This window comes from Macaca thibetana, chromosome 14 (assembly GCF_024542745.1).
Source record: "Macaca thibetana thibetana isolate TM-01 chromosome 14, ASM2454274v1, whole genome shotgun sequence".
Taxonomy (NCBI): Eukaryota; Metazoa; Chordata; class Mammalia; order Primates; family Cercopithecidae; genus Macaca; species Macaca thibetana.
In genome coordinates, this window is record NC_065591.1 from 18,246,918 (window position 1) to 18,266,913 (window position 19,996).

At 50.5% G+C, this 19,996-nt stretch overlaps 2 protein-coding genes across 8 annotated transcripts in view; one reads left to right on the forward strand and one right to left on the reverse strand.

Moving 5' to 3' along the window:
- ACP2 (acid phosphatase 2, lysosomal) overlaps nucleotides 1-19,996 on the forward strand; it is a 114,737-nt gene that overhangs the window by 84,929 nt on the left and 9,812 nt on the right. The gene's annotated exons all lie outside the window — the stretch shown is intronic.
- On the reverse strand, nucleotides 13-19,810 carry NR1H3 (nuclear receptor subfamily 1 group H member 3). 7 transcript variants are annotated; one of them, XM_050759177.1, is made up of 11 exons: nucleotides 11,716-11,814; nucleotides 11,323-11,456; nucleotides 10,145-10,224; nucleotides 9,440-9,628; nucleotides 8,740-9,006; nucleotides 8,009-8,217; nucleotides 7,732-7,911; nucleotides 7,440-7,539; nucleotides 817-930; nucleotides 501-595; nucleotides 13-306 (listed from the first exon to the last, which is right to left on the reverse strand). In XM_050759177.1, the coding sequence occupies exons 3-11, from the start codon at nucleotides 10,185-10,187 to the stop codon at nucleotides 160-162; spliced, it is 1,344 nt and encodes a 447-aa protein (XP_050615134.1). In that variant the 5' UTR covers nucleotides 10,188-10,224; nucleotides 11,323-11,456; nucleotides 11,716-11,814; the 3' UTR covers nucleotides 13-159. The 7 variants fall into 7 exon arrangements, with proteins under 7 accessions (XP_050615134.1, XP_050615136.1, XP_050615135.1 ...); XM_050759179.1 differs by lacking the exons at nucleotides 11,323-11,456; nucleotides 11,716-11,814 and adding an exon at nucleotides 19,787-19,810; XM_050759178.1 differs by lacking the exon at nucleotides 11,323-11,456 and having other exon boundaries at nucleotides 11,716-11,812.

Sequence of the window (19,996 nt, forward strand, 5' to 3'; positions counted from 1 at the left end):
ACAAAACTCCCAACTCTTTGACTCTCTTTTAATGCCACGGGTGGATCTCCTTGCCCAGCTCCTAGGAATGTTTGCCCTTCTCAGTCTGTTCCACTTCTAGGAGGCAGCCACCAGGCCTCAGCCATCCGGCCCAGAAAACAAAATATGAGGAAAGAACAGTCATTCGTGCACATCCCAGATCTCAGAGAGCAGCGGTGGGAGCTTTTTGTCCTGCAGACGCAGTGCAAACACTTGCTCTGAGTGGACGCTGCTCAGGGTCCGGAGGCTCACCAGTTTCATTAGCATCCGTGGGAACATCAGTCGGTCCTGGGGAAAGGAGAGAGACAAGAACAGCTTTTGCCTGTCTGCAGGGAAGCGGGGCAAGGGTAGGGGAGTTGTGGGAGAGGTGAGTTGTCTGCACACCATGCAGTCAGAGAGAAATTCTTGAAGGGAAAGTAGGTGTATCAGGGAATGGGCCTGTGTGTGGGAAGGAGGAAAAGGGGCACCATGGGGAGACTCACATGGGGATGGTGGATGGAGACGTAGGCATGCAGGGCTTCCACATATGTGTGCTGCAGCCTCTCTACCTGGAGCTGGTCCTGCACATTGGGCCGGTCTATAGGTCACCAAGAGAGTTGAGAAGCAGGTCTGGCCAGGGTCCAGTTCCATACCCCAAGTTGCAACCAAAATATAGAGACATGCTCCAGCCAAGCTCTCTCATCCCTAAATAACAGAGCAAATGCCTCCACCCTCCCAAGCCACCCCCTGATTCCTGTGGGGTCTGCAGCCCTCCTTGGTGCAAGTCTCTTGCTGTTTCCCATTGCCCCTCCTCCACACCTGCAGAGAAGATGCTGATGGCAATGAGCAAAGCAAACTCAGCATCATTAAGTTGCAGCTCATTCATGGCCCTGGAGAACTCGAAGATGGGGTTGATGAATTCCACTTGCAGCCCTGGGGAGGAAGAAGGGAGGCTGACACATGCAGCAGGAGCAGCAGGAACTTCCTTCTCTCCTCCAGCGCCTTACCTTAGAGAACAACTAGGAACTCACTAAGAAGTTTACCGGGGCTGGGCACGGTGGCTCACACCTGTAATCCCAACACTTTGGGAGGCTGAGGCGGGCGGATCACCCGAGGTCAGGAGTTCGAGAAGAGCCTGGCCAACATGGCGAAACCCCATCTCTACTAAAAACACAAAAACTAGCTGGACGTGGTGGCAGGTGCCTGTAATCCCAGCTACTTGGGAGGCTGAGGCAGGAGAATCACTTAAACCTGCGAGGTGGAGGTTGCAGTAAGCCGAGATCGCACTACTGCACTCCAGCCTGGGTGACAGAGGGAGACTCCATTAAAAAAAAAAAAAAAAGGCTACAGGGCTTTGCTGTGTAACCTTGAGCAAATGTCTTAACCCCTCTAAGCCTCATCTGTGAAATGAGAATCATATCTAAACCCATCTCAGAAAATTGTTGGGATGGTTCAGTGACAAAGTATGCAGAGCACTTAGTGCTGTGTCTGGCACACAAGAGGTGCTGAATTACATGATAATAATTCTGGTATTCTTGTTTTTTTTCTTTGAGACAGGGTCTTGTTTGGTCACCCAGACTGGAGTGCAGTGGCACGATCACAGCTCACTGCAGCCTCGACCTCCCAGGCGCAAGCAATCCTCCCACTTCAGCCTCCCTAGTAGCTGGGACTACCGGTGCATACCACCACACCTAGCTAATTCTTATTTTTTTGTTGTGACAGGATTTCACCATGTTGCCCAGGCCGGTCTCAAACTCCTGGACTCAAGCAATCCACCCGCCTCGCCCTTCCAAAGTGCTGGGATTACAGGTATCAGACACCACTCCCCGCCAATTCTGTTATTAAAATTCTTGAGGGCTCCACATTTCTAGAAATAGAAGCAACTCTTATTTTTGTTTATAAAGAATCCTTTTTCAGCAGGGCATGGCGGTTCACGCCTTTTATCCCAGCACTTTGGGAGGCCGAGGCAGATGGATCACCTGAGGTCAAGAGTTTGAGATCAGCCTGGCTGACATGGCAAAACCCCATCTCTACTGAAAATACAAAAATTAGCTGGGCATGGTGGTGCACGCCTGTATTTCCAGCTACTTAGGAGGCTGAGGCAGAAGAATTGCTTGAATCTGGGAGGCGGAGGTTGCAGTGAGCCAAGATTACGCCACTGCACTCCAGCCTGGGTGACAGAGCGAAACTCCATCTCAAAAAAAAAAAAAAGAAAGAAAGAAAGAAAGAAAAGAAAAAGAAAAAGAGCCAGATGTGGTGGCTTATCCCTGTAATCCCAGCACTTCAGGAGGCTGAGGCAGACAGATTGCCTGAGCTCAGGAGTTCAAGATCAGCCTAGGCAACACAGTGAAACTCCATCTCTACTAAAAATACAAAAATTAACTGGGCGTGGTGGCGCACCTATAGTCCCAGCTACGTGGGAGGCTGAAGAGCAGAATTGCTTGAACCTGGGAGGCGGAGCTTACAGTGAGCTGAGATCGTGCTACTTGCACTCCAGCCTGGGCAACAGAAGACTCTGGCTCAAAAAAAATAAAAAAATAAAAAAATAAAAGAATCCTTTTTCAGCAGGGCACAGTGGCTCACACCTGTAATCCCAGCTACTCAAGGAGGATCACTTGAGCCCAGAAGGTCAAGGCTGCATTGAGCCATGATTGATCACACCACTGCATTCAGCCTGGGCGACAGAGTGAGACCCTGTTTTAAAGGAAAAAAAAGCATTGTTTTTCACTGGCATTGGCCTTACTTATTTGAACACTAGAGATACATTTCATGTATCACATCCTAGAGGGAATATTGCAGTATGGGTGAGGATGTGGATTCTGGTGCCAGACTGCCTGGGGTTGAGTCCTGGTTCTACCACTTATAAGGCAATGTGACCTTGTGTAAGTTATGTAACCTCTCTGGGCTTTGGTTTTCCCATCTGTAAAATGGGAATAATAATAGTACCTATCTCATAAATATGTGGCATATATGGTAACTACCACATAAGTGCTTGTAAAAAAAAATATATATATATATATATTTTTTTTTTTTCTTTTTTTTTGAGATGGAGTCTTACTCTGTCACCAGGCTGGAGTGCAGTAGCATAATCTCAGCTCACTGTAAGCTCTGCCTCCCGGGTTCAAGCGATTCTCCTGACTCAGCCTCTTGAGTACCTGGGAATACAGGTGCACATCACCACGCCCAGCTAATTTTTGTATTTTTAGTAGAGACAGGGTTTCATCATGTTGGCCAGGATGGTCTCGATCTCTTGACCTCGTGATCTGCCTGCCTGGGCCTCCCAAAGTACTGGGATTACAGGCATAAACCACCACGCCCGGCCAATAAATAATCAGTTTTTCATGGAAACAGTCTTCCTGCTGAGAAGACTAAAATGCAACAAACCATGAGTTAAAGTCATGATACCTAGAGAATATGTCTCTCACACACATTGTCAAAGTCTCTGCACCCTACACAGTTCCTCAGGCTTTGTCAGATTTCTTTTAGCAACCATCTGCTACACTTTTCCATTCAAGGCTTCTTGGTGAGTCACTTCCTGTACTTTCACCCTGATGTTTATCAAGTGTTGTGTGTTAGTCCATTTAATGGGCAGGCCCCATTTTCTTTTTCTTTTTTCTTTTCTTTGAGACAGAGTCTTGCTCTGTCACCCAGGCTGGAGTTCAGTGGCACGATCTCGGCTCACTGCAACCTCAGCCTCCTGGGTTCAAGCGATTCTCCTGCCTCAGCCTCCTGGGTAACTGGGATGGGTGCACCACCACGCCTAGCTAATTTTTGTATTTTCAGTAGAGATGGGATTTCGCCCTGTCAGCCAGGCTGGTCTCGAACTCCTGACCTCAGGTGATCCGCCTGCCTAGACCTCCCAAAGTGCTGGGATTTCAGGTGTGAGCCACCACGCCCAGCGTCAAGCCCCATTTTCTAAAGCATTTCTTGGTGAGGTTTTGAGCCCCAAAGTATGGCAAACAGCCCCCTTTATACACAAATTAAGAGGAGGTTCTATAGTTGGCTAATGCACCTGTGAGGGTGTGCTGATGCCCATGGAATGAACACCTCAAATGTGCTCAGTCCGTGTCACCAGTCATCTACTGCATGCAGTAAATAGTAGTGGATAGAGAGAGGAGGAGACGTGACAAACAGAGCTCCAGTTCCTTCTCCCCAAGACCTCACTCACGAAATGAAAAATGAAAGGCAAGCATGATTACTTCAAAACTGCTTGTATAAATAAATCTATAAGGGCCGGGCGCGGTGGCTCACACCTGTAATCCCAGCACTTTGGGAGGCCGAGGCGAGCAGATCACCTGAGGTCGGGAGTTTGAGACCAGCGTGACCAACATGGAGAAACCTCATCTCTACTAAAAATACAGAATTAGCCAGGCGTGGTGGCACATGCCTGTAATCCCAGCTACTCGGGGGGCTAAGGCAGGAGAATCGCTTGAACCTGGGAGGCAGAGGTTGCAGTGAGCCGAGATTGTGCCATTGCACTCCCGCCTGGGCAACAAGAGTGAAACTTGGTCTCAAAAAAAATAAATAAAATAGAATAAGTAAATAAATAAATCTACAAATAGGTGCAGATTCAGATAGCACGAGTCTACGAGTGCCAAACTAATACAGAGATCTTACAACTGGGCAGGGGGCCGGGTGCGGTGGCTCAAGCCTGTAATCCCAGCACTTTGGGAGGCCGGGACGGGCGGATCACGAGGTCAGGAGATCGAGACCATCCTGGCGAACATGGTGAAACCCCGTCTCTACTAAAAATACAAAAAAAATTAGCCGGGCGCAGTGGCGGGCGCCTGTAGTCCCAGCTACTCGGGAGCCTGAGGCAGGAGAATGGCGTGAACCCGGGAGGCGGAGCTTGCAGTGAGCTGAGATCCGGCCACTGCACTCCAGCCTGGGTGACAGAGCAAGACTCCGTCTCAAAAAAAAAAAAAAAAAAAAAAAAAAAAAAAAAAAAAGAACTGGGCAGGGTTCCACAAGGAGGATATTCTGAAGGAGGGGAGAGCCATGGTTAAGAAGGTCTGAGATAATAACCATCGAGGAAAAAATGGTTTGGAAGAGGGGGCAGGGCTGGGCTTTAAAGCTGGGTAAAGTCATTAAATCACCCCATTAGGTGCCAACACATCCGGGCAGCACACCGGGCACTATAGAAGGCAAAAGGTGCCAACATAGCCCTATTATGCCCTACAGTGAAGGGTGGCCTTCCTAGAAAGCTCATTGGGTGGGCCTGTGTTGGGAGAGCAAGAGGCACGTGAGCTGACCTGAGTTGTCAGAAACCAGGGAAGGCTTGATGACTGGCCTGGCCACAGATCTACCAGCCCTGAGAATGGAGTCAGGGCATCAGCCATATTTTAGAGCCCCACTCATCCAGTTGTTAAGCTACTTGGTTTCCTGCTGAAGCTCAATTCCACTCCCTCCAAAAGTCCCTCAGCCTCCCGTCCTTTCCCAGGCCAGTTTTCATGACACAAACATGACCAATAGTTGAATATGAAGAAACCCCTTCTGCGTAGCGCCCAAGCGAGAATCAGCTAGAGAGCCGCAGTATGAAGTAATTTTTGGAGAAAATACTTCAGATATAGGATGGGGATGGAAACATTCGCTCTTATTGTACATCCCCTCTGGGCATGTTTGCCATGCCATGGTTCCAGTTCATCAGAAAGTGTAATTGAAAAAGAGTAGGGGAGGGGCCTGGTGTGGTGGCTCATGGCTGTAATCCCAGGACTTTGGGAGGCCGAGGCGGGTGGACTGCCTGAGCTCAGGAGTTCAAGACCAGCCTGGGCAACACAGTGAAACCCTGTCTCTACTAAAAATACAAAAGTTAGCTGAGCGTAGTGGCGCACGCCTGTAGTTCCAGCTACTCGGGAGGCTGAGGCGGGGGAGTTGCTTGAACCCGGGAGGTGGAAGTTGCAGTGAGCCAAGATCGTGCCACTGCACTCCAGCTTGGCAACAGAGTGAGACTCTATCTCAAAAAAAAAAAAAAAAAAAAAAAAAAAAAGAGTAGGGGAGGCTGGGTGCGGTGGCTCACACCTGTAATCCCAGCACGTTGGGAGGCCGAGGTGGGTGGATCCTTTGAGCTCAGGAGTTTGAGACCATTTCGAGACCAGCCTGGGCAACATGGCGAAACTCAGTCTCTACAAAAAAATATAAAAATTAGCCTGGCATGGTGATGCACGCCTGTAGTCCCACCTACTTGGGGGGCTGAGGCAGGAGAATTACTGGAGCCCAGGTGGTGGAGGCTGCAGTGAGCCACGTTCATGCCACTGCACTTTAGCCTGCGTGACAGAGCAAGAACTTATCTCAAAAAAAAAAAAAAAAAAAAAAAGAGTAGGGGAAATCAGCCCCCATGATCCCCAAAGAGCACATGTGAGGAAGATTAGTTCACTTCCTGTGCCTCCCTGTTTCTCCTCCAAGGTGCCATTCCATATATCTCTCAGGTTCCTTGGAATACATTTTGAAAACCACTGACCTAAAGCAACAGAGGACAGGGGTCTATCTGGAGCAGCTGAGAGAAGCCTATCAGCATTCCAATTTTCCATCTTTAAAAAATAAGGGGAGCCTTGCCTTACTAGTCACTCAAACGTTGGGCCTGTGGCTCTGTAGTCACTATGGGCCTATGACAAAAAGAACCAGTCCTGGCCAGGTTCAGTTGCTCACGCCTGTAATCCCAGCATTTTGGGAGGCTGAGGTGTGTGCATCACTTAAGGTCAGGAGTTCAAGACCAGCCTGGTCAACATGGTAAAACCCTGTCTCTACTAAAAATACAAAAATTAGCTGGGTGTGGTGGTGTACCTCATCCCAGCTACTCAAGAAGCTGAGGCAGGAGAATTGCTTGAAGGCAGGAGAATTGCTTGAACCCGGGAGGCAGAAGTTGTAGCGAGCCAAGATCACACCACTGCACTCCTGCTTGGGCGACAGAGCAAACTCTGTCTTTAAAAAAAAAAAAAAAAAAAAGAAACAAAAAAAGAAACAGTCCTTGGCGAGGCATGGTGGGTGGCTCACACCTGTAATCCCAGCACTTTGGGAGTCCAAGGCAGGCGGATCACTTGAGGCCAGGAGTTTGGGACCAGCCTGGGCAACATAGTGAGACTCCATCTCAATTTTTTGTTGTTGTTGCCCAGGCTGTAGTGCAATGGTGTGATCTCAGCTCACTGTAACCTCCGCCTCCCGGATTCAAGCGATTCTCCTGCCTCAGTCTTCCGAGTAGCTGGGACTACAGGCGCGTGCCACCATGCCTGACTAATTTTTTGTATTTTTAGTAGAGACAGGGTTTCACCGTGTTAGCCAGGATGGTCTTGATCTACTGACCCTGTGATCTGCCCACCTCGGCCTCCCAAAGTGCTGGGATTACAGGCATGAGCCACCGCGCCTGGCCCTCAATTTTTAAAAATAAAAAATAAAAAAAGAAGCATTTGTCCATCCAGCCCCAATCCCTGTGTGATCTCAGTTCTCACCTGCTTTGGCAAAGTCTTCCCGGTTATAACTGAAATCCTTGAGGAAGGTGATACTCTCACTCCCAGGGTTGTACCTCCGAGATGTCTCCAGAAGCATCACCTGCACACAAGCAGCAGACCTCAAACGGGGACTAGGAAGGTTGGTCTTGGAGCATAGCCCCTTCCAGGGAGGCCGATTCCCCTCATCCCTGCTTCCCAGCAGATTTGGTTCTCCCAGCTCGATGTCTGGAGGCCCCTCCCACAGACAATCCCATTCTGCTTCTCCCTTCATCCCTTGCCCTTCTCCAGCCACCTCGATCGCAGAGGTCTTCAGCAGGGCAATCTGGTCCTCCCGGCTGAGCTGCAGGAAGCCGGGTAGCTGTTTAGCAAAGTCAACTATCTCCTGCACAGAGACGATGGCCAGCTCAGTGAAGTGGGCAAAGCGCTGCTGACGGGCCTCCCGGCTATGGGGATCTGGTGCCATGGGCCAAGGCTACCCAGGAGGGAAAAGGCAAAGCGCTTTGAGTCGGACATCAAGAAGCCCACTGGTGATCTGGGTGCAGCCGCCTCTCCCCAGGTGTGTCAAGTACCGTGACTCGAAGCCGGTCAGAAAAGGAGCGCCGGTTACACTGTTGCTGGGCAGCGACCAGCTTCTCGATCATGCCCAATTGCTCCGGGCTGAGCTGGGGCAGGATTTGAGGGGGTGAGGAAGCCCTGGGGGGCAGGGATATGGCATGAGCCTGTTCCTCCTCTTGCCGCTTCAGTTTCTTCAGACGGATCTGTTCTTCTGACAGGACACCTAAGGACAGGACCAAATATGAGGAGACAGGAAGCAAGGATGGGGCAAAAGGGGCAGTTTGGGGCTCCAGAAAAACAGACAGCACTGGGTAAACCCAAGAAGTTTTTTTTTTTTTGAAACAGAGTCTCACACTCGTCCAGTGTGGAGTGCAGTGGTGCGATCGCAGCTCACCGCAACGTCCGCCTCCCGGGTTCCAGTGATTCTCCTGCCTCACCCTCCTGAGTAGCTGGGATTACAGGCGCTCACCACCACACCCGGCTAATTTTTGTATTTTTAGTAGAGACAGGGTTTCACTACGTTGGCCAGGCAGGTGTCAGACTTCTGACCTCAGGTGATCCGCCTGCTTCAGCCTCCCAAAGTGCTGGGATTACAGGCATGAGCCACCGCGCCCGGTCAAGAAATATATTTTAATCCATACTTAGGGATCAGTTGGCCCCTACAAGTTCAGGCACCTGTCCTGGGTCACACCCTGGCCCCCTCTTTTCCCCTCAGCCTCTTCCCCCCCCAGCCCCAGAAACTCACACTCCTCCCGCATGCCAGCCTGGCGGCACTTGCGAAGCCGACACTCCTGGCACTTGCGACGCATGTAGGTGTCCATGGGGCAGTGGCCGCCACTGTGGCAGACGTAGCGCGCTCCCTTGATGACACTGCGGCGGAAGAATCCCTTGCAACCCTCGCAGCTCAGAACATTGTAGTGGAAGCCGGAGGCCTTGTCCCCACAAACGCTGCATAGCTCATTCCCCAGCATTTTGGGGGCTGGCCCCTTTTTCCGCTTTTGTGGACGGATCTCTGGTTACAGGAAAGTGTTTCAATGCTCTCCCCCAAGGAAAAAAGTTCATGTTCTCCCTGACTCAGTCACTGCCCTGGGCACTCAGTGACCTTCATTCCCTTCATTATACAAACTCCAGTCTCTCTTTTATGAGAAGAGTAGCCCTCATTGGCCAAGTGCCATTATGTTCTAGGTACTGTATGAGCTTTTCATATGCACTGATCCTTATGACAAACATAATTTTTTTCCATTTTATAAACAAGGAAATTGAGGCTCAGGAAGGCCTAAAGTAGAGACAGAATTCACACTTAGATCAGTCAGATTTAGTTAGCTCTAAAGCCTTTGGACTTAACCATGAGATTACATATAAAGTAAAAACCCCCAAGGAACCTCTTCCAGATCCAGTACCTGGAATCTGGACCCCTACCTCCTCCAAACCCAGAAGCTCCTCACCTGTGGGTTCTGAAGGGGGCTCTGCCCTGGTGAGCAGGACTGTGGGCTCTGCAGCCTCCAGCCCCACCCCTGCAGTGCCTGTGGCAGAGTGGGGCATCATGGCTTCCTCTCTGAGGATGCGGCTGTTGCCTCCCTGGGTCTGGCTGCTTGCATCCTGTGCACCTGGCTTCCACAGCTCCGCTGCAGAGTCTGAGCTCCAAAGGAGAGGCACATGGGGGTCTCAGGCTCCATCCCCGCTCCATAGCCCAGTGTCCTAGCTGGGAAACTGAAAACTTATCCCCACCCTTAGAGGGCAGCAAAGTCCCAGCTCAGGCTTTGGGACCCTAGCGTCTGTGTGGGCTCTAGCTAGGACTAGTCACTTGTAGTTTCTTACATCTCAAGACCTTAAATGAAGATGTTAACCCTCGTCTCTTTGGGGGGCTGGAGTGTATGCATTTCAGAGATCAGATAAAACTCTTCAAAGCCAGAGCAGGGTAAGCACTCAGCTGACCAACTCTTTAGCAGCAAACCCAGATTGGGGAGGACTGGGCGGGAGCCTGCAAGGGCCAGGCACTGGAACCGGGGGAGAGGCAACCACGACTAAGAATGAATCTGGACTGCTCTCTGGAGGAAGGAAGAAGGCAGGTAATGAAGCAGACTGATTCCTACGGGGAGGCGAGGAGCCTGCGGTCTGGGCTCAGGGGAGAGGGCTGGAATGAAGCTTACCAGGAGGAATGTCAGGCACAGGGGCCCCCAGCCACACGGACATCTCTTCCTGGAGCCCTGGTCATTACCAAGGCACTGTCCTGCAGGAAGGACTCAGGTTATACTCTTCTAGAACTGGCCTCCTTTCTGGCCTCAGCTCCCTTCTCCACCTGATCCTCCCTTTTATCAATACCAACAATATCAGCTAATATTTACTTGCCATATATTAGCCTGTACTAAGGCTTTATTATATTACTATTATGTTTTTTAGAGACAGGTTCTCCCTATGTTGCCCAGGCTAGTCTAGGAACTCCTAGGCTCAAGGGATCCTCCCACCTGGGCCTCCCAAAGTGCGGGGATTATTGGAGTGAGCCACTGCGCCCAGCCTATTATAAGGCTTTATGTGCTATCCTCATTATATCCCTCTGAGGTCAAGACTAGTCTTTTTTTTTTTTTTTTTTTTTTTTTGAGATAGGGTCTCTTTATGTTGCTCAGGCTGGAACTCAGTGCTATTCACAGGTGCAATAATAGGACACTATCGCCTCAAACTACTGGGCTCAGGCAATCAACTTTCGGCTTCCTGAGTACCTGAGATTATAGGCACATGCTACTGCTCCCGGCTCAGGACTATTCTTAACCTCATTTTACAGATAAGCAAACTGAGGTTCAAAGAGATTAAGTAACTATGGTCATACAGTTAGGCGGCGGTAGAATCAAGACTCCAACCCTCGTCTGACTCCAAAGTCTGAGCTCCCAGTCACTGTACCAGCCTTTCTCCCTCAAAGTCCCCTCCAAACCAGCGGGGAATGTTTGGATACATCTGCCCTGCTTCTCTCGGGCCCCTTCCCCCTCCAACATTGAGGACAGCCAAAGTTGAGCAGGACCAGGAGACGGGATCGAAGCTCGCTCCACTCAGTGAAACACGCTGCTTATTAGAGAACCTTGCTCATGCCACTCTCCAGGGTCCCAGCACAAATCTCTTATCTCCAAGAATCTCCCCAATTCACATAGAGGACCTCCTCCCCCGAATCCCTCATGAGTTATTCTGGGACCCAGAGTCCTGTTCCTTTCCCAAGCTTCCATCACCATCACCCCTCACTTCTCCCCAGAAACCCCCTTCTAAGATCCTTAGGACATTCGCCAACCCCACCCCAGATACACACACAGAGCCCCAGGCCACTGCTAAGGAGCAGACCCACCGAATCCCCAGGCCACCAGACTTCCTGGGTGGGCAGTCTCTGGAGCCCCCTTGCGGGGAGAAGAGGATGGTGCAGTTCCCTGTCCAGAGGTCTCGGTGGCCAGCCGGTGAGCTGGAGCTGAGCACAAGCAGGACCTGGAGCCCCAGGGAAGTAGCAATTTGGGGAAAGGCTAGGGGAGGGACTGCCGAGGGGTCAGGCCACCCCTCCTTCCTGCCTGACGACCGCAGCCCTCCCCTCCTCACCCCCGCCCACAGGGCAGCTTCTCCACCAGGCTGGCTCCTCCCCAGCCGGCCACCCCCTCTCCCGCCACTCCCACCCCCTACTCCCGGTCAAAACAGTGGCATTTCGCTGCAGACCTGCCAAGTTCCATGTCTCTCCCCTTCCTCTCCTTACCCAGCGCTCTTAGCAGCTCTTGCAAAAGGACTGCCTCCCAGGAACCCCTACCCCAATCCCAGCAGCCTCCAGAGTCGGTGTTCCCTCCCTTCCATAGGCACCTCTCGGAGCAAAGGTCCCAGCAGGGCCCGGAATTGCGACACTGAGCCCCAGCCTGCTTTCCCAGCCTCCCTCCTCCTCCCTTGCCTCTGGGAAGAGGCCAAGAAGCTCTCCCCACTAGCCCTAGGCTTCAGCCAAGCTGGTAGAAATCCAGGGGTGCAGAGAGGCAGGTGCTGGGCCTTCCAGGGAGTTTCTGAAAGTGGGTGCCCTGCGGGGGCCACAGATAAGAGAGGAGGCCAGGAGAGCCTTTGGTAGGAAATCTGCTATGAGCAATGGCAGGCCTGGGATAGGGGTGGGGGCGTGGCAGAAGGCAGGCAGGCAACTCGGGTGGCAGCCCAGGATGGACCTGGGAAGGTATGAAGGTTGCCTCATCTGGGGAACATCCCTATCTGAAGTGATGGCAGGCTCCAACCAGCAGCTACTGAGACTATAGCCATTCTTCCCACTCTGTTGCCTGGGGCATGAAATCCATCCCGGAAAGTAGACATCATATTTTATTGATTTCATTTTCCCCAAAACCCCTGAAACAGGGCTGGCATAGAGGAGGCAACAGAGTAGGTACTGTGTTCCTATTTGTTGAATGAATAACAAGAAAAATATTATTCTCATCTATCCCCTACTTGTTAGCCCTAGTCAATTTTTTTTATTATTCCTTTTTTTTTCTTTTTTGAGGTGGGGTCTCACTACGTTGCCCAGACTGGTTTCATACTCCTGGGCTCAAGCCATCCTCCCACCTCAGCCTTCCAAAGTGCTAGCATTACAGGCACGCACTCACAACTGCTGTAGTCAGTTTCAACTCAGCATGTTGATTTAGTGTTCAGACTCTTGGCTCAGATTTTGGGTTCAAATCCTAAACTTCTTAGTACCTATGTGATCTTGATTGAGCAAGTTACTTAATGTCTCTGAATCTTTGTTTCCCTATCTTTAAAATAGGAATATTCGAGCCAGCAATGGTATGTTGACAAATAAATAGGCTGGGCATGGTGGCTCATACCTGTAATCTCAGCACTTTGGGAGGCCTAGGCAGGTGGATCACTTGAGGTCAGGAGTTCGAGACTAGCCTGGCCAACATGGTGAAACCCCGCCTCTACTAAAAATACAAAAGTTAGCCAGGCATGGTGGTACGGATCTGTAATCCCAGCTACTCGGGAGGCTGAGGCAGGAGAATCACTTGAACCTGGGAGGTTGCAGTGAGCCAAGATTGTGCCACTGCACTCCAGCCTGGGCGATAGAGCGAGACTCCGTCTCAAAAAAAAAAAAAAAAGAAAAAGAAAAAGAAAGAAAAAAAGAAAGAAAACATAGGGATAGTAGTCATTTTTACCACACAAGGTTGTTGTGAGATTGAAACTACAGATCACGCTGGGTGCAGTGGCTCATGCCTATAATCCCAGCAGTTTGGGAGGCCCAGGCAGACGGATCACGTGAGGTCAGGAGTTCCAGACCAGCCTGGCCAACCTGGTGAAACCCCATCGCTACTAAAAATACAAAAAATTAGCCAGGTGTGGTGGCACATGCCTATAATCCCAGCTGCTCGGGAGGCTGAGGCAGGAGAATGGCTCCAACCTGGGAGACGGAGGTTGCCATGACCCGAGATCACGTCATTGCCCTCCAGCCTGGGCAACAAGAGCAAAACTCCATTAAAAAAAAAAAAAAAAAGAAGGAAGGAAGGATGGAGGGAAGGAAGGAAGGAGGGAGGGACTACAGATTGTATCACAACGTGTGGCACACAGTAAGTGTTCGAGAAATGGCACGAGTTGTCATCACCCTCCCAGTTCTTTCAGTTGTGGGTGTTCCCATTGCCTTAACTCAGTGGATTTTGAACTTTGTACTTGTTTCCATACACAGCACAAACCCTTCACTATCTTTTCTGGTCCTTAGAGCAGCCCTGGGAGGAAAGCAGAGTAAGTAACCTGAGCTCCATTTGACAGAGAACACTGAAACTCATGTGAGAGCCTTTTCCAAGACCACACAGTTAGTGGCCCGGCTGGGATCAGAACCCAGATGTCCTCACTCCAGTCCCTTTGCTGTGTCAGAGTCCAGGGCAATCTTGTCTTGTTGCATCTCGGGCCAGTGAAGTGCTGGAATGGAAGCAGCCAGGGCTGGTGGGCTACAGGGGAGAGGCTGAGAACCCTGCAGATGCTCCAGTCCAGATGTGGGTGGCGAGGAGCTGAGGTTACTGCTGGTCATTCACCCCCTGCCCCATTCCCAGTTTCCTGCTCACGGGCTCTTCCTGTTTTGCTATGAACTCCAGTTCCCATGGGCCCCACATTAAAGCACAGAAGGATGGGGGCCAGGGCAGGCAGCCAAAGAGACTAAAACAGATGAACAGGGCACCAGGGAAAAGAACAGAGGAAACAGGGAAAGAGTGGACGGGGGTGTGGATGGGACAGAAGGGACCAGATGAGGAAAAGTTGAAGGCTGAGGCAGAAGAGGAGCCTGGTTGAAAGACGGGAGGAAGCACAGGGTGGGACATGGGGAACAGGCGGGGGCTGGGGAGCAAAGTGTGAGAAGACAGCAGGCTGGGTGCTGTTGCAAAATCTGCCCATGTATTCATTTTCACATTTCAGAAAAGCCCCTGTGACACCCCCATCTCAGACTTCTGCCTGCAGCTCTTGCTCTTGTTCCCCCTCATCACAAGGTTGTCCCCTCCCAAGGCCCCCACCCTGGTCTGGGTATCTCTGAGTCACAAGCACAAGGCTCTCCATTCCTCTCGCATGTGTTCCCTCTCTGATTTTCACAAGGCCCCAGCTGTCCTGGAAAAGCAGAAACCAGGGACTCTAGTCACTGAGAGACTGGCACTATTCTGTCCCAGCACCCACATCGCCAGTCCAGCTCCCTCCTCTACCTCCCTGCTCCCAGAAGCTCCAGCCCAGCAGGGCAGTCAGAGATGTCTCTGAGATGCCTGGTTTCAAGAAACTCAGGAACCAATGGTCTGGGGCCTGGTGCCCTATCTCAGGAATCAATGGTCTGGCGCCTGGTGCCCTATCTCAGGAATCAATGGTCTGGCGCCTGGTGCCCTATCTTCTGCGAGCTGGGAGAAGTCTCTTTCATCCGCTTTGCTCTTCAACTCCTTCTCCTGACACCTAGTCTCCCCACAGGTGGCTTCCCAGGACCCAGGACCACACACAAGCCCCATCTGGATGGGGGGCGCCAGGCTAGGGCCAACTGCTGAAAAAGTAGGTTGGGGACCAACTCCCCCACGCCAGGGAGTTGGCCTCAGCCTCATCTCCTGTTTAGAAGAAATTATAACCAGGACTTCAACTGCCAGAGCTGTCCTACCAGGTTACAGCTCAGAAACCCCAACCGTCATCCCTACAAAGCGGGAAAAGGAGAGGAAAGTGGGAGAAGACCAAAACCTGTTGGCAGTATTTCCACGGAGTTTCTGGAGACCAACCACTGAGACTTGCTTCAAGCCAGGGCAAGCAGTGAAGTGATCAGCGGCCGGAATCACATTCCCACTTTGCCAGCCCCACCCCTGTGCCACAGTCCCACCAGCTTGCAGTTGTTAGGTCCAAAGTCGCCAGTCCTATGGGCCTCTTCTTTGTTTCCTTGGCTCCTGCAGGAGGCAATGTCCCTGGGAACACACTCGGGGATCTACCAAGTCACATATCTGGTCCTCCAGAACCTCCACAGGTTTCTTCTCACAGCAAGGAGAAACTTGAAGCAGAAACAGGAGCATTCACCAGCCACGGTCACAGGTACTACTGGCTAACTCCCCTGAAAAGTACTCATTCCAATGAAGCAGGCTGCAGGGTAAGGTCTGCAGGGATGGGCAAGGGCAACTGCTTCTTGTTCCCTCCTTCACCGTTCTGGAAGGGTGGAAAGTATGGGGATCATCTTGCAGACCACTGCGTATCTACTCAAGTGACTTCTGCCCAACCTTCCAATCACAACATAGAGAATAATCCAGAAACCTGGATTCCCAGACCTGAGTTCAGAGATGATACAGAAGGCAGAAAGGAAAGATGTAACATTGATTTCATGCCTACTACATACATTTATCTTTACATGCATTATTTCATTTATTCTCACAGTAAACTCTAGGAGATAGTTGCTAGCAAGGGGCAAATATCAAATTTGAATACAGGGATAAGACTGGGTGCGGTGGCTCACACTTGTAATCCTAGCGCTTTGGGAGGCCAAGAAGGGCAGATCGCTTGAGTCCAGGAGTTTGAGACTAGCCTAGGCAACATGGTGAAACCTCACCTTTACAGAAACACACACACACACACACACAAATTAGCCAGGTGTGGTGGCATCTGCCTATAGTCCCAGCTACTTGGGGGGCTGAGGTAGGAGGACTGTTGGAGCCCAGGAGATTGAGGCTGCAATGAGCCATGACTGTACCACTGCACTCCAGCCTGGGTGACAGAGGGAGACCGTCTCAAAAAAAAAAAAAAAAAAAAAAAAAAATACAAGTTTAGCTGATTCAAAAGTTTGAGCTCAAGCTTAAACAAACAAAAATCACAAACATGGCCGGGCGCGGTGGCTCAAGCCTGTAATCCCAGCACTTTGGGAGGCCGAGACGGGCGGATCACGAGGTCGGGAGATCGAGACCATCCTGGGTAACACGGTGAAACCCCGTCTCTACTAAAAATACAAAAACTTAGCCGGGGGAGGTGGCAGGCGCCTGTAGTCCCAGCTACTCGGGAGGCTGAGGCAGGAGAATGGCGTGAACCCGGGAGGCAGAGCTTGCAGTGAGCTAAGATCTGGCCACTGCGCTCCAGTCTGGGTGACAGAGCGAGACTCCGTCTCAAAAAAAAAAAAAAAAAAAAAAAAAAATCACAAACACACTCCATTATATAAAACTGGGCTGGGGCCGGGCACGGTGGCTCACACCTGTAATCCCAGCAGTTTGGGAGGCCGAGGCGGGCAGATCACGAGGTCAGGAGATTGAGACCATCCTGGCTAACACGGTGAAACCCCGTCTCTACTAAAAATACAAAAAAATTAGCCAGGCGTGGTGGCGGGTGCCTGTAATCCCAGCTACTCGGGAGGCTGAGGCAGGAGAATCACTTGAATCTGGGAGGTGGAGGTTGCCATGAGCTGAGATGGCGCCATTGCACTCCAGCCTGGGCCACAAGAGCAAAACTCCATCTCAAAACAAAAAAACAAACAACAACAAAAAACTGCCTCTTCAGATGGAAAAAAATGGCGAACATACCTGGATTTAGGTTTGCTTCTGCCAACACAGAATAAGGTAGTGGTTCCTGTCCTCACCTTGAGAGATTCTGATTTATTTGATCTGGTATAGGCCCACATATCCATCTATCTCACCATCTACATGTGTGTGGTATTTTTGTTTTTTTTTGTTGTTTTTTTTGCATCTGTAGTTAGGAACCAAAGTGTAAGGACCACAGAATCATCTGGCAGAAAATGCAAAAGCTGGGGGCAAAGGAAGAAGAAACTAGGGCTCAGCTCCAGGCTCTACTGTCTACTTGTGCTGTAACCCCCATCCTTCCTGGAATAGTTTCTCCCTATAAAAACTGAAATAATATCTGCCTCATCAATCCCTCCCACGTGGGATACTTGCACGCACAAAGAATACAGACATATTTGAGCAAGTGGGAAGAAAAGCAAAAGCTGAATTTGAGAGATTGCTGAAATTTGGTGAGCCAAAGATTTACACTCTGAAAGTACAATGGCTAGTTTGCAAGGAGAGTAAGAGGCCCATTAAAACAAAACACTCAACCCCTTTCCCCGCCACTAATATGCAGCATTCTGCCAATTACCCAAGCCTCCTTTATTTATTTTTTTTGAGACAGAGTCTCGCTCTGTTGCCCAGGCTGGAGTGAAGTGGCACAATCTTGGCTCACTGCAGCCTCTGCCTCCTGGGTTCAAGCAATTCTCCTGTCTCAGCCTCCCGGGTAGCTGGGATTACAGGCGTGCTCCACCACGTCCGGCTAATTTTTGTATTTTTAGTAGAGATGGGGTTTCACCATGGTGGCCAGGCTGGTCTCGAACTCCTGACCTCAGGTGATCTGCCTGCCTTGTCCTCCTAAAGTACTGAGATTACAGGTGCGAGCCGTGCCCGGCCTAGGCCCTGTTTAGTCCCACTAATGTGAAAAGGTTTCCTTTGACAGATACCTCTTTATTGAAAGTATTTCGAGATCACCAATTACAGTTTAGTAATGCAGTTTGAGTAGCCTGCAAGAAGCAGCCCATTATAGACTATTTAACTGAGAACCACAAAACTAGACTTTTAATCCATTCTCCTCAACTGTGAGTTTGGGCCAGTCACTTCCTCTCTTTAGGTTTGTTTCCTAAACTGTGAAGTAAGACGACTAGGTTAAATCAGGTATTCAGAAATGCTGATTTATGAAACCTCTAGTAAATGGTCTTTGTGAACCATTTGGGATTATATGCAAAATTCCATGTGCGTGTTTACATGTGTGAACATTTTTCTGGAGGAGAGGTGCAAAATTTTCATGTGATTCAGAAAGCAGCTTGTGATTAAACAAGGTTAAGAACTATTTGGCTACCCAGGCTTCAGCTCTTACTCTATTTGCTTCTCAGCCTCCTCCACAACAACTTTGGAAGCAAAGTTTAAATCCTGAAGTATATATAAATAATTGAATCTGGAGTCCTAGGGCAAAATAAGGACAGCTAATTCTGATCTTTCTTTTCTTTTCTTTTTGTTTTTTTGAGACACAGTCTTGCTCTGCCGTCCAGACTGGAATGCAGTCGCACCATGATGGCTCACTTTAGCCTCAACCTCCCAGGCTCAAGGTGATCCTCCCACCTCAGCCTCCTGAGGACCTAGGACCACAGGTGTGTGCCACCACACCCAGCTAATTTTTAAACTTTTTTTTTTTTTCTGTAGCGATGAGCTCTTCGTAAGCTGCTCAGGCTGGTCTCGAACTCCTGGGCTCAAGCAATCTTCCCACCCTAGCCTCCCAAAGTGCTGGGATTACAAACGTGAGCAACCACACCAAGCCTAATCAGGTTTTTTTTTTGTTGAGACAGAGTCTTGCTTTGTCGCACAGGCTGGAGTGCAGTGGTGTTATCTCGGCTCACTGCAACCTCCACCTTCCGAGTTCAAGCGATTCTCCTGCCTCAGCCTCCTGAGTAGCTGGGATTACAGGAGCACGCCACCACACCCAGCTATTTTTAAATTATTATTATTTTTAGTAAAGATGGGTTTTCGCCACGTTGGCCAGGCTGGTTTCGAACTCCTGAGCTCAGGTGATCTGCCTGCCTCGGCCTCTCAAAGTGCTGGGATTACAGGGGAACCACGGTGCCCAGCCCAAGCCTGATCAGTTTTGTTTCCCAAAGATCTGAGGAGATTTGCTTCCAGTAGGCAGATCTGAATCAAAACATCCCCAGGACCTACGATCTGACCTTCTGCAACCGTCATATTAGTCACAAAGTCCTGAGGCCAAACTGGCTGCACATGAATCCTAATGGTCAATGCCAAGAGGGCCACTGATTCTGTGTAAACCGCTTGTACTCCCACTTTATGATATGCGCCTGCCCCTTACCTCAAAATACCTCCCCACTGGTCTGAAATTCCTCCCCTAGGGATTCAGTGCTTTGGGTTTGGAAAGTCTGAACATCCTGTGCAACACAACTCCTTTGGGAAGAGGCATGACGTCTTGACTCTAATTAACTAAAACTTGGAAGTGGAGGGGAGGGAGGTCAGGGAAAGGACTGGAAGGGAAAGTGAAAGGGCTACTGAAGCTTCGTGCGGGGCAGGAACGGTAGGCTAGACTGGAGGCAACCTCAAGGACACAGGAAATCCAAAGGGTTGTTTATATACTATGCCCTGCACCCCAAGCAAAACGTCTCCTAGAAAACAGGGCCAGGGCTCAATCCACCCCAAAGGCAGGGGCATGGAGAGAAGCGACCTCTGCTTTTCCGTCCCTTGCCTCAACTCTGCACCCGCTCTAGCTATGGGGTCAAGCCCGGAAGCACCCCGGCTGGAGGGGACGCTCGCTTTCCAGGACATGGTCCCGCCCACTGCAAGCGCCACCTTGGTAAGGGATTTCTCCTAGCAGAGGCAAACGCGAACTTAATGCCTTCTTGATCAAGATGAGGTCTTCGAGACCTGTCTGCCTCGCCACGTCGGGCTACATGCCTACGCTCCTCCGCCACAGCCAGGTCGCGACCCTCCTGCACGCATTCCCACCGAGATTGCGCCTTCTCCCCCAACCCCAGCTCGTCCCTAAGTAAGATGGCGGCG